This window comes from Notolepis coatsorum (genome assembly GCF_963971535.1).
Source record: "Notolepis coatsorum genome assembly, chromosome: 2".
Lineage (NCBI taxonomy): Eukaryota > Metazoa > Chordata > Actinopteri > Aulopiformes > Paralepididae > Notolepis > Notolepis coatsorum.
This window is the reverse complement of record NC_140166.1, coordinates 136,953,697-136,966,538: the sequence shown is the minus strand read 5'-3', so window position 1 is coordinate 136,966,538 and position 12,842 is coordinate 136,953,697. Positions and strand designations below refer to the sequence as shown.

At 44.5% G+C, this 12,842-nt stretch overlaps 1 protein-coding gene across 3 annotated transcripts; it reads left to right on the top strand.

The window, feature by feature from the left end:
• Nucleotides 1–4,723: 4,723 nt before the first annotated feature.
• On the top strand, nucleotides 4,724–12,338 carry znf576.2 (zinc finger protein 576, tandem duplicate 2). 3 transcript variants are annotated; one of them, XM_084308827.1, is made up of 5 exons: nucleotides 4,724–4,761; nucleotides 5,682–5,913; nucleotides 6,224–6,339; nucleotides 9,328–9,471; nucleotides 10,429–12,338. In XM_084308827.1, the coding sequence occupies exons 2-5, from the start codon at nucleotides 5,739–5,741 to the stop codon at nucleotides 11,338–11,340; spliced, it is 1,347 nt and encodes a 448-aa protein (XP_084164953.1). In that variant the 5' UTR covers nucleotides 4,724–4,761; nucleotides 5,682–5,738; the 3' UTR covers nucleotides 11,341–12,338. The 3 variants fall into 3 exon arrangements, with proteins under 3 accessions (XP_084164953.1, XP_084164951.1, XP_084164952.1); XM_084308825.1 differs by having other exon boundaries at nucleotides 6,224–6,342; XM_084308826.1 differs by lacking the exon at nucleotides 4,724–4,761 and adding an exon at nucleotides 4,775–4,870 and having other exon boundaries at nucleotides 6,224–6,342.
• Nucleotides 12,339–12,842: the final 504 nt, after the last annotated feature.

Below are 12,842 nucleotides of genomic sequence, written 5' to 3'. Positions count from 1 at the left end.
TAGGAATAAGAATAAAATAAAAACACGGTCAAGAGAGAATTCTGAAATATACACAGTCCGACAGAATAACATTTGTAAATGAGTTAGGTCCATTTCCATAGTCGGAATAACGTTTGAATATAATTTGACACTTGACGTAGATAAAATGTGCACATTATATACAACGTATTTGTGTAAAACTGAAATGTGTCCGCCGTTGAAAGTGCCGTAAATCAGTTTAGTAGCGCACACATCAGTTTCATCACGTGATCGTGAATAAAACACGATATTTCTCATTCATTTGATGAGCATTTCCTATATATATATATAAAACAACTTAAATAATAGATAAATGAAAGAATATCCCCCCAAAAAATGTTGTTAGCCATAGCAACTGTTTTGTGTAATTCTGTCCATTACCGCAATTCATTCGAGTAGGGTCCAGCTGCAGCGCCGGTGTATCCTCTCAAGGGGCAAGCCTGTGGCAGCCATGAACCTACTTTCTATAGAAGCAGCTCGGAGGTGCGCTGTTTTAAGTGAGCATGCGTTATTGGATTGATTGATTGAAAATGTTATTAATGTCCGCCTTGTTTCGAACTGGTTATGCTTAGGCCCTCTTTCGAAGTCGGTTATGCTTAGAGTTTGGAATCAGGGCTGGTGGTCTTATCGCCCTCCTCTAAAGATAAACTAAGCATAACCGACTTCGAAAGAGGGCCTAGCATAACCAGTTCGAAACAAGGCGGACATTAATAAAATGTTCAATCAATCAAATAACACACGCTCACTTAAAACAGTGCACACAAAACAAACTGGTCAGACTACTACTAGACCTTACTCCTAGAACCCACCTCACCCCTGGGCCCTGCCCACTTTGACTACCTAGGATGGCTTAGAGTAGACGACAGAGTACAGCAACTTGCAATGGGCCTGGTCTACAAGATACACTATACGACTAAGGTACCCATGTACATGTCAAAATACTTCCCAAAGGTCAGTGAATACCATGACCACAACACCAGAGGAAGCTCAACAAATCATGTTAAACCCAGATTCGGCTCAAACAAGGGACTAAACACGTTTCGCAATTATGCCACATCAATGTGGAACGCCCTACCCAAAACTGTAAAGGAATGTGAATCCCTACCCACATTCAAAACCGCTCTAAAAGAGCACCTACGGGAGGCTGCAATTCGAAACTGGCCACCGTAACTGGCCACCGTCAGGCAAATCTGAAGAAAGTGATGCCATCCTTTTTTCAGCACATCGCCTGCTCCACAAGGGGAGGAAACACGCTCGACCACTGCTACACCCCGTTCAGAGCCGGCTACAGGCAATACCGGCTCCTCCATTAGCGGGAGCTACAAGCACGTCCGATCATGACTCCATTTTCCTCTATCCTGCTTACAGACAGAGATCACATGACGCCGTCATGTCACGTGAGGTAAAGAGATGGTCCGACCAATCAGAGGCCACGCTTCAGGACGCCCTCGAAGACGTCAACTGGGATATGTTCGAGGGAAGCGCCAGTGACGTCAGCGAGTTCGCAGACACTGTTGTTAGCTTCATAGCAACCTTAGCTGATAGTATCGTCCCCACAAAGAAGGCGAGGGTGTTCCCAAACCAGAAACCGTGGGTGGACAGTACTATCAGAGCAGCTCTGAAAACTCGCACCACTGCCTACAACCTGGGCAGAGAGACAGGAAACATGGAAGAGTACAAGACAACAGTCTACACTCTGCGCAAGGCTGTTAAACTTGCCAAAAGGACGTATGCTGACAAAATGGAGGCACAAATGGCACAGAATGACACAAGAGGCTTATGGCGGGGACTGAGGACGATAACTGACTACAAAGTCAGCGCCCCCTCCATGGGGAGCGACGGCGCCTCTCTCGCGGACCAGCTCAACTCCTTTTACGCACGGTTTGGTGCAAACAGTGGCGCCGCTAGCTCAACGGCTAGTGACGTCACTGTTGTGGAGGGGGGGGGGCATCCGCGGGGGGGCGGGGACGCTCTCTCATTGACAGAGCACAGTGTGAGAAGAGCATTTATGCAGGTGAACACCAGAAAGGCTGCTGGCCCAGATGGAATAACAGGACGCATACTTAAGTCCTGTGCTAACCAGCTAGCCCCTGTGTTCACCACCATATTTAATCAATCCTTGGCGGAGTCAGTGGTCCCTGCCTGCTTCAAGATGTCTACCATTATCCCGGTACCAAAGAAATCCTCCCCAACAGCTCTCAATGACTACAGACCGGTGGCATTCACCTCTGTGGCCATGAAATGTTTTGAGAGGCTGGTCAAGGATCACATTTGTGCCTCCCTCCCCAGTGATATGGACCCTATGCAATTTGCATACAGGCCAAACAGGTCGACTGATTATGCGGTCTCCCAAGTACTGCACAGCACCCTCTCTCACCTGGACCACCAGAAGGGGGGCTATGTGAGACTGTTGTTCATTGACTACAGCTCAGCGTTCAACACCATAGTCCCCACCAGACTGGTGGACAAGCTGATCGAGCTGGGTCTGAGCTCCGCTCTGAGCGCCTGGATACAGGACTTTCTGAGTGAAAGGCCCCAGGCGGTCAGGGTGGGGGGTCAGACCTCCAACACCAACACCCTGAGCATCGGTTCTGAGCCCCCTGCTGTACTCACTATACACACATGACTGTGTGGCCAAGTTCAGTTCCAACTCGATAGTGAAGTTTGCGGACGACACAGTGGTGGTGGGGCTGATCTCGGACAACGACGAGAAGGCCTACCGGGAGGAGGTTGAGGTACTGGAATGCTGGTGCCAGGACAACAGCCTGCTCCTGAACATTGGTAAAACCAAGGAGCTTATCGTGGATTTTAGGAGGAGACAGCAGGGGACACACACACCACTGAGGATAAACGGGGCTACCATGGACAGGGTGAGCAGCTTCAAGTACCTGGGGGTCCACATCTCAGAGGATCTGACATGGACAACACACATAGACTCAGTCGTAAAAAAGGCGAAGCAGCGCCTCTACCACCTGAGACAGTTAAGGAAGTTCAGAGTATCTGGGAAGATACTCCAGTCCTTCTACTCCGGAGCTGTAGAGAGCATCTTGACTGGAAACATCACTGCCTGGTATGGAAACAGCACGGCACAGGACAAGAAGGCCCTACAGAGAGTGGTGCGCTCAGCCGAGCGTACCACGGGTATTGCACTACCACCCCTGCAGGTCCTATACAACAAGAGGTGCAAATCCAGAGCCTGCAGAATAATGAAAGACCCTCAGCACCCCAACAGCCTGTTCAAGCTGCTGCGGTCAAGCAAACGCCTGCGAACACCAGCAACTAGGACAGAGAGACTTCGGCTAAGCTTCTTCCCCCAGGCCATCAGAGCCTTGAACACTGAACTCTCCACACACAAGCACACATGAGCACACACACGATACACACAACACACACACTGTACACGCTCACACACTAGCAGCCACTTTAACATGAGCACACACAGACTCATGCTGCACACGCTCACACTTATGGTCACTTTACAAAAGGAAAGGTCACTTTAAGAATAGTATAGTATAATTTGAGATTGTATAATATAGACTCACACTAGCAGCCACTTTAACATGAGCAAGCACACACTCATGCTGCACACGCCCACACTTATGGCCACTAAGGAAAGGTCACTTTAAAAATAGTATAGTATAACCGGAGATTGTATAAATTAGCATGTACAGAAAGACACTACCAAAGGACCTAGCATGTCCTCCATGCTCTGTAAATAACTTATGTACATATACCAATATGCCCTAACATGTTACTTGTTTATTGCACAATGTTACTTGTTTATTGCACAATGTTGATTCTATTATATGTTATTTGCACATCGTTGCGGGCAAGACCACCCGCATTTCATTGTATACTTGTATGCCGTGACAAATAAAACTCTTGACTTGACTTGAGATAGCATTGTATAGCAGTGTATATAAAGACCCAGTGCCTCATCCGTAGCTAACAATGTATTGCACTACCACAGGACCTAGCATGTCCTACCATGCTCTGTAAATAACTCATGTTATACCGATATGCCCTACTTTGTTTACTTGTTTATTGCACAATGTCGTTCTATTGGATTCTTATTATATATTACTATTGTATTATGCACAATCGCTGCGGGCAAGACCCCCGCATTTCATTGTATACTTGTATGCCGTGACAAATAAAACTCTTGACTTGACTTGACTTGAAATGTCCAAACCCCCCCTCCCCCTTCTAATGTAGTCTCCTCCCCACCGTATGTATATATTCTCTCCCCACCATATGTAAATTTCTCTCCCACCCACCCACCCCCTCCTAATGTACAGTATCCTCCCCATCATATGTATATACTCTGTCAGGATCTATGGGTACTGTATATTTGCATATCATATATGTCACAAATGTAACAGTACTATATACCTGTATGTCATGTATGTCCCTATGCCATAAATGTCATGATGTGTTGTGTATGTCATAAATGTCACTATGAATTGAAAATGGGGGACCCTGATGTAAACAAGACAAACGTCTTTCTCTGGTGTATTGAGCCGTACTGTATTGCCTATTTTGCTATCTGTTAAATAAAGTTTTCATTCATTCATTCACAGGCTTGCCCCTTGAGAGGATTTCCCGGCGCCGCAGCTGGACCCTACTCATTCATCCTGCACTTATTGCGCGTCGAGCGCCCTCTGGTGGCCAAAGCGAAGTTGCTCCTGGTTAGAATCAACTCGGAGAAGCTGCTCTCAGCTTTTTCAAAAGAAGCGCTCTGAGGTAAGAAGTGTCCGGTGGCGAGTCGTGTTGTAGTTTCTTTCTTGACTTTGCAAATAATAACTTACTCGTGTGTCACTGTCGACGTAACGTTAGACGTTTTGTGAGAGAGGTATGCCGTGGTGTGCCACTCGTGGTTCCATCATATTATCAAAACTGTGTGTAAAAGTCATCGTTTCCCTGTCAACTGTCAGTAACGTTAGCAGGATACAGGAGCTAGCTAGCCTATCTAACGTCGCTTAACGTAAGATGCATGTTAGTTGAATGCAAATGTTCAGCTTATCGCTTTATATTTATTATTTCAGATGTTATATTAAAACAACTCAAGTATTTTGCATACAAGAAACGTCAGCTACTCTCGATATACAAGTACAATATTTAAGCACACACGGCTAACGTTAGCTCTGGAAGCTAGCGGGCCCTGTGTTGTTATGTTAGCCTGTTAGCACTGCTGCTGCACAGACCGCTCCATTTACTGCACACTCTTAACCACATTGCAACAAGTAATGCAGCTAACTTTATATCTAATACAGCTGCTTAGCTTTAAACGTTTGATTGATTGATTGAAAACTTTAACAGATTGCACAATGGGTACAGTACAGCTCAATACACACAATTGTTAAGGGGATGCAGACCAGAGAGACGTTCGTCTTGTTTACATCAGGGTCCCCCATTTTCAATTAATCTTAATAACATATATGACATACAGATAGACAGTACTGCTACATCTATACATTTATGACATACCAGATTTACAAATACAGTACTGTTTGTGATATAAAAATAGTCTAAAAAATAGTATAGACATTTGACGTAGAAACTGTACATTACTGTACATCATATCCCTCTCTCTCTCTCTCTCTCTCTCTCTCTCTCTCTCTCTCTCTCTCTCTCTCTCTCTCTCTCTCTCTCTCTGTATTCAGGACAGTTTGAAGTGGGTGCCACTGCCAGTGCCAATTGAAGTCATCATCAAGCGTCCCATGATGGACTCAGACATTCTGAATATAGAGGAGATAGTGATGGGACGGGGGTTGCCAGATCCTCCACCACCCCCTCCTGAAGTCGTGCCCATCATCCATCAAAGGCCCGCTGCAGTCGAACCCTTCAAAAAGATCATCTTTGCGCCTCCTCCTCCTGTAGGTTCTGTTCAATCATGTGAGTATAGGACTGAGCGACACGAAAGAAATTCGATTGTATTGAGAGATGCATGATGATGTGTGATATCAAACCAAAATGTAATGAATAAATAAAAAATCATCATTTTGATTGGTTGTTATTCATTTAGATGACAGAATTGTGCACAACAACAATATCACAATTTCCTCGTGCTATGATCCCAATACAAATATGCTAATATTGCCCAACCCTAGTGAAGTGATGGATTTCTTTTTGTACTAAAATGAACAAATGGGGTTGTGATCTTGCCCTTTTCTCACCCCTTTGCATTATCTTTCCTGTTTCCCAGACCAGCATGAGAACCTGCAGTGTTTCCAGTGCTTCATCACGTTCTGTAATGCCAAGGCCAAGGAGAGGCACATGAAGAAGAGCCACCGGGAAGAGTACAAGCAGCAGCTTCAGCAGGTGGTAGGCTTCCCAAAATGCTTCCTATTTCATACAGAACAACGCAAAGCCACTCGGTTTTTTCGTCAAAAAATTCCGACCACCAACCCTTTGCTAGACTGTGTCCAATGACTTAAAAAATATAAATAATATTTTCCTCTTATCCAGACTCTGCTGTCTGCAAATCACATGGAAACTATATGGATGGACAGACAGCAGTCTGGATACCTCCAAAACTTTGCAAATCATATGGAAACTAGAGCAGTCGTCTGGTAATCCGGAGGTTTCCGGTAGAGCTGCCGCGGTATTGATATTTTCCTTACCGCACGAATTTGCGAAATATTTCCTACCGCCGCGGTTATTACCGCACAGTGCGCACCAAAAAAAAAAAAAATTGAATGCATTTTTCCTTTTTTTTAGTAGTCTACTCTTATAGCCTGCCTCTAGTCTAATGGCGCTTTTCCACTGCATAGTACCTACTCGACTCGACCCGCTTTAGGCACCTGGTACTTCGTTCCTTTTCCACTGCAGCCAGGTACTACTCCGTTTGTCTCCGTGTGGGGATGCAGGCGGTGCCGCTCGCTTGTGTACACTGAAAGCTCCGTGGGCATAGCCAATTAGCCATGTCCGAGGGCTTGCAGCAAGCCAGAGTTTAACACAGTTTAAATCAATCAATCAATCAATAACAACATTAACCATACTCTCGTTGCGTCTATTCTGCCAAAGCTAACGTTACCTCTCATTGTGTATTCTACCAAGCAACCCGGGTTTAACGTTACCTCTCGTGTATATCGGCTGACGGTAGTATTAGGCTAATAACAACAACAAACTTAACACATCAGCGATCTTGTTGTGACACTAAACTCTCCCCTCGGTGGTAAATTGGGTTGATGTCGGTTTTGTTTCATCAATAAATAAGGCAGAATACACAGTGAATCCATTCTTTTTTGTTTATTGCACTTGGTTCTGTCGCAAACAAATCCTGAATGAAATGCATCCTTAGCGAGGCAGTAAAGATGGCGGCGTTCTGTTTTTGTTCAGAGCCTCCAAACTGTGACGCGTCTCTCTTCTGACCAGTCAGTGGTCTGCAATGTTTCACATGACTTTTCTGGTACCACTTCTACCCAATAGGGTCGCTTGGAACCGAGTAGGGTATATCTGCAAAGCCACAAGCCAACTTTATTATTATGATGATAAAACAGCGGTGACGCGGTATTCAGCCTAACTCTGCGGTGAGCGTGATGCAACAGCGATACCGCGGTAATGCGGTTATCGCGGCAGCTCTAGTTTCCGGTTCGATTCCCGCTCCTCCCAGGCAGTTTGTCGAAGTGTCCTTGAGCAAGACACCTAGCCCCTAATTGCTCCCCGTGAGCAGGTTGACACAGGTTGCCTCTGCCATCGGTGTGTGAATGAATGGGTCAAATGTGAGGAAGAAATTGTAAAGCGCTTTGGATAAAAGTGCCATATAAAATTTATAAATGCATCCATTTATCATTTATACAGATGTCTGCCGTTATTCCAATACAAAAAATTATTTGGAAAAGCTCTTTCCATAAATCATGACACCGTTACTCAAGATAATCCACAGACCTTATCGTGAACAGTTTAATTTAGGAAAACATTTCTACTTAAGTACATGCTGTGTATTATCCATTGTATTGGAGTGACTGCAGAGATCTCTACGGCAGATATCTCAAACTCCACTATCAACTCTCAAACTATTTATCTTTGGGTGAAATGCCCATTTTTATAGGGTAATACATTTTTGGTGTGCTCTTCAGGTGGTTCTTTGGCCCAAGAGTAGAGTAGAGTCTAGTATCAAGTAGGGTTGGGAATCGCCAGAGACCTCACGATACTATCGCGATACTTGCGTCACGATACGATAGTATCGCAATACTAAATATATCGCGATATGCTGAGTATTGCGAAACAAATTTAATTTATTACCTTTTTTCAACTGCAAAGTAAAACTGTCAACATGTTTTATCTAATAAAATAAAGTTCAGTCTGTTCATCTCACTTCAATAATCTTTATTGCAGAACATGGTATTTTCTCAAGCAGACAGATGTAAACACTGTAATCTGTGCTGCATACTGTACTATTACAGGTATTGGAATGAACAATGCAACTTCCTTATACAAATTTTATTTTTAATTTAAAGCTTTAATTTTTTTTATGAATAATTAAATATCGATACTTGGCGTCCCTGTATCGATACAGTATCGCCACGCAAGTATCGCAATACTACTACGTATCGATTTCCCCTCTCACCCCAGTAGTATCAAGGTGAAACTGGAATCCACTACACAAATATCAGCATTGACTAAATGCTTGGCCCCACGCCTCTCTACCCATGTCTGCTCCCGGCTCGGGGGGAAGGACGATGGGATGGGTCAAGTGCAGAGAAGAAATGTCATCGGTGACCCAAAAAGAAAAACATGTGTGTGTGTCGCTGCATGACTACGTTGCAATGTGTGCAATGATGAGTAACGACTTCTTCAAAAAGTCCAGTTCAATCTAATCTTGAAGTTAGGCAGTGTTCACATCTGAAAGTCCATGGATAGTCCGGATTTTCTGGTGGACCAAATGTGAGAATGATACATTGTTTGATTTTGGTTTGCGTTCACACTGCCCTTTTTTGAGCTAACCTAATTTGTAGTTGAGAGCGAGATATGCTGTCATTATGCGCGTGGCGCAAGTCTGACTACGGAGCACACACTGCAATGCACTGTAAGCTACTTTGCTTCCTAGATTAAGTACTATAGTTAGATTGCGTTCACACCAACAGCAAAACTCACCATGCTCCACTTTGAAACGGACGAGTGCCAACTTTTCAAGAGGACCATGGTTCGGTTGTTTGGTCCTCACAATAGTTTGGTTTGTGTTCACACCTCTCCAAACGAAACAGACTATTGATTTAAAGGGACCATGGTTCACTTAAAACGGACCAAACAGGAGGGTAGGTGTGAACGCGCCCTTAATGTGATGTTCTCTCTCTCCGTTCCCAGGGGGATACACTGTTCACCTGCTACGTGTGCGACCGCACCTTCCCGTCCTCCGAGGAGCTGACGCAGCACCAGCCCACGCACAGCAAGGAGGACAAGCCCTTCAAGTGCACTCACTGCAAGGAGCCCTTCAGAACCTTCTCCGAGGTTGGTACTAACTAGGGATGTCCGATATTATCGGCCGATATTGGCATTAAAATATCGGAAATTATCGGTTTTGGTTTTCAAAAAAAAAAAATATATTTTTTCTTTTAACCTTTATTTACCCAGGCAAGCAAGTAAGAACAAATTCTTATTTTATTTATTGTCAAAAGTATGCATAATGTTGTGTTAATTCCACGACAAGAGAGATGTAATGTTAATTACCTGAAATTATTCCTTTGTTTTGGTTTTGGGGGGAAACCCCTCGTATATCGGTATCGGAAATTAAGAGTTGGACTATATCGGATATCGGTAAAAAAGCCAATATCGAACCTTGAAAATGGGTCATATTTATTGGCATTTTGAATAATAAAAAAAAAAATCTATCCCTAACATAACTTGACTATATTAAGTGATTAATGTTTAAATCCAACTGCCAGAGTAGTGTGAAATATTGACCACACACTTATCTCGTCACTTTTAAATTGTGTCTTTGCAACTATTATCTATACATATCCCTTACCTACTCTTACTAGTTACGCTGCTCGCCAGTATGACTTACTACCAATGTAGTGTCTTTATACCTGTATCACTGTATATGTTAATACTACAACTCTGTAAATGCATCTGATTAGCACTACACTCGGTAGTACTCATTTATATATTTTATATCCAGTTTAATCACCTGTACATTGTATATTACTATTTATATGAATGAATCCATTTAGCATGTACAAAAAAACAACACACAAATCAAATTACAAGTTGGCTGAAAAGGTTAGGGCTGAAGCTACAAGCTTGTAAAGGCCCTAACCCAGTGCATCATCTTAAATTTAATAAAAATGTCTGTTACATTTTGCACTCTGGTTGGATGTCGAACATCTTTTGGTTGTACTGTACCTTGTGCCGTATGACGACAATACATTAGACTCTAATCTAATCTCCTGCTCTTGTCCTTCTCAGCTCACGACCCACAGGAGGCAGGTGTGTCCGGAGCGGCAGTTCGCCTGCAAGGACTGCAACGAGACCTACCGGAGCTCCGGCCTGCTGCGCACCCACCGCCTGAGCCAGCACCCCCGCCCGGAGGTGGAGGCGCCCGCCGCGGAGCAGCCCGAGGACGCCGCCAAGACCCACCGCTGCGGCAAGTGCGGCCGGGGCTTCGAGACGGAGTCGGAGCTGCTGGTCCACCAGGAGAACCACGGCGGGGACCAGCAGTGCAACGGCGGCGGCGGCAACAACAACTCGCCCGTCAAGAAGCGCGGGCGACCTGCCAAGGCGGAAGCCGTGGTGGCGGGTGCCGAGAAGAAGGTGAAGAGGAAAAAGAAGGAGGGGCCTGAGGCGGCGGTGAAGACGGAGGAGGAGGAGACGGTGGTGACGGAGGACAACAACAACGAGGACACGCCGGCGGAGACGGCAGCCGCTGCGGTCGAGGCGAAGGGGAAAGCCGGCGGGGCGAAGCGCGGGCGTCCCAAGGCGGCGGCGGCGGCAGACAAGGAGAGCCCCGTGGACGACGGCCAGCCCCCGGCGCAGGAGAAGAAGGCCAAGGCGGCCCCTCCCCCGACACGCCAGCACCCCTGCGCCGAGCCCGAGTGTGGCCTCTCCTTCCCCAGCCTGCTGATGCTCCGCGCCCACAAGAAGGAGAAGCATGCCCCGCGGAAGCCCCACCCCTGCGAGGAGTGCGAGGAGAGCTTCATCCGTCCCGAGCAGCTGGAGGCGCACAAGGCGCGCGCTCACACCGCTGGCCGCTTCCCCTGCCCCACCTGCGGCAAGAGCTTCGGCCGCGAGAGCAACATGAAGTCCCACCAGAAGAGCCACGTCACGGAGGAGGAGGAGGAGGAGGAGGAGGAGCAGTCGGACCGAAGTCCGAAGAGATAATTCAGGCAGGAGAGTTTGGTTTCTGTAAAGGGGGGGGAGGGTGTCGGGGCTTTGAAGATTTTAGTCAAGGATTGATGGTTTTTATTAGGGAACTGATGCTTGAGATCAGAGCGTTTAGAGTTTGGATTCTTTTTTTTGTTGACTAAAACATGGCATTTTAATAAGATTTTATTTTGAATTGCGGTCTTTCATTTACTGCACCGGAACGCCGGTTTGGTTATGGGCTGGTTACTTTTTTTTTTTTTTTTTTTTTTTTTTGACCTGTGAACTAACTAACCGAAAGGTGTTAAATCCATCGGTCTTAATGAATATTATCTTTGTATAAAACCATGTTTTTATTAATTTCTTTTAAATGATATGTTTTTAAGTTCTTTTTAGAAGTCGTGTGAAACGTGCGTGACATCTACATTTTTGAGTGGAATTTTTAAACTCACCTTTTGTCGTAAACAAATAAAAATAAAAGATTTTTTTTTCTTTTTTTTTCTTGCTAAAACGGAATGGGTACGTTACTCTTCAGTATAATGAACACCAAGTAGTGACACTGAGCTGGAATGTCTAGATGCAGTCTGTAAAAGAAATGTTGTATTATGTACAGTTATTGGTTCATAAGTGGTGTATTTTTTACATTAAATATTTTGATTTGACTTCATTCATCTCTAAATTATGTTTCGACAGGTAGAAAAAAAATTATGAAGATCTAGTTTATTTTCTCTTTTTTTTGGCCTCAAGTTCCTCGCGAACAATGCCTGTTGTTGTTGTGGGCAGAATTTAATACACGTTACACCTTATTGTCTTTTTATAAAATAAAATAAATATTAGGATCATTGGTAAATGTCTTGTAATGTTTCCTCGAGAGTTCCATGCCACGGTAGTCTGTTTAGGAACTGTCTGTTCTCTCTGTGATTCGATTGTTTTTTTTTGTTCTCCTACTGCGACATGTCTGGACACTGCAAATATGTAATAAAGAACTATCCCATCGGAGGCTACAGGAGGAGTCATTTGTGTGTTTGATTGATTTTATTGTGGATTAGAGACATCATCCAAGGGATAAAAACATGATAAAATGCAAGCACTTATTTCCATCATGGTTCCATTGTATTCAGAGACAGGACATACATAAAACAATATGCAGTATAGAAGATATATAAATATGCTACCCTCTCTTTCCTATACCGATAGCCATGTTCGTACAGACTTTTTGAAGCCAGTTAACCTAGGGGCCTGTTTGATGCTGCTGGGCAGGCTGTTCCACAGAACTGCAGCTGAATAAAGAGGTCTGCTGGCCGTACGAAATAAGTTTAAATCTAAAAGGCACTATGTTTGTGTCTACCTCTGGTTTCATGGCTGTGATTATTTTTTTGACATTGGAAGAAATTGTATAGGTAACTTGGCACCTCCCCTTTATATATCCTATATACTTGGCATAATTGTATCATTGATTGCTGTTTTTTTCATCTCCTTTTTAAATTCCTGGTTAGATATGGTTGTTTTATTTGTGACAT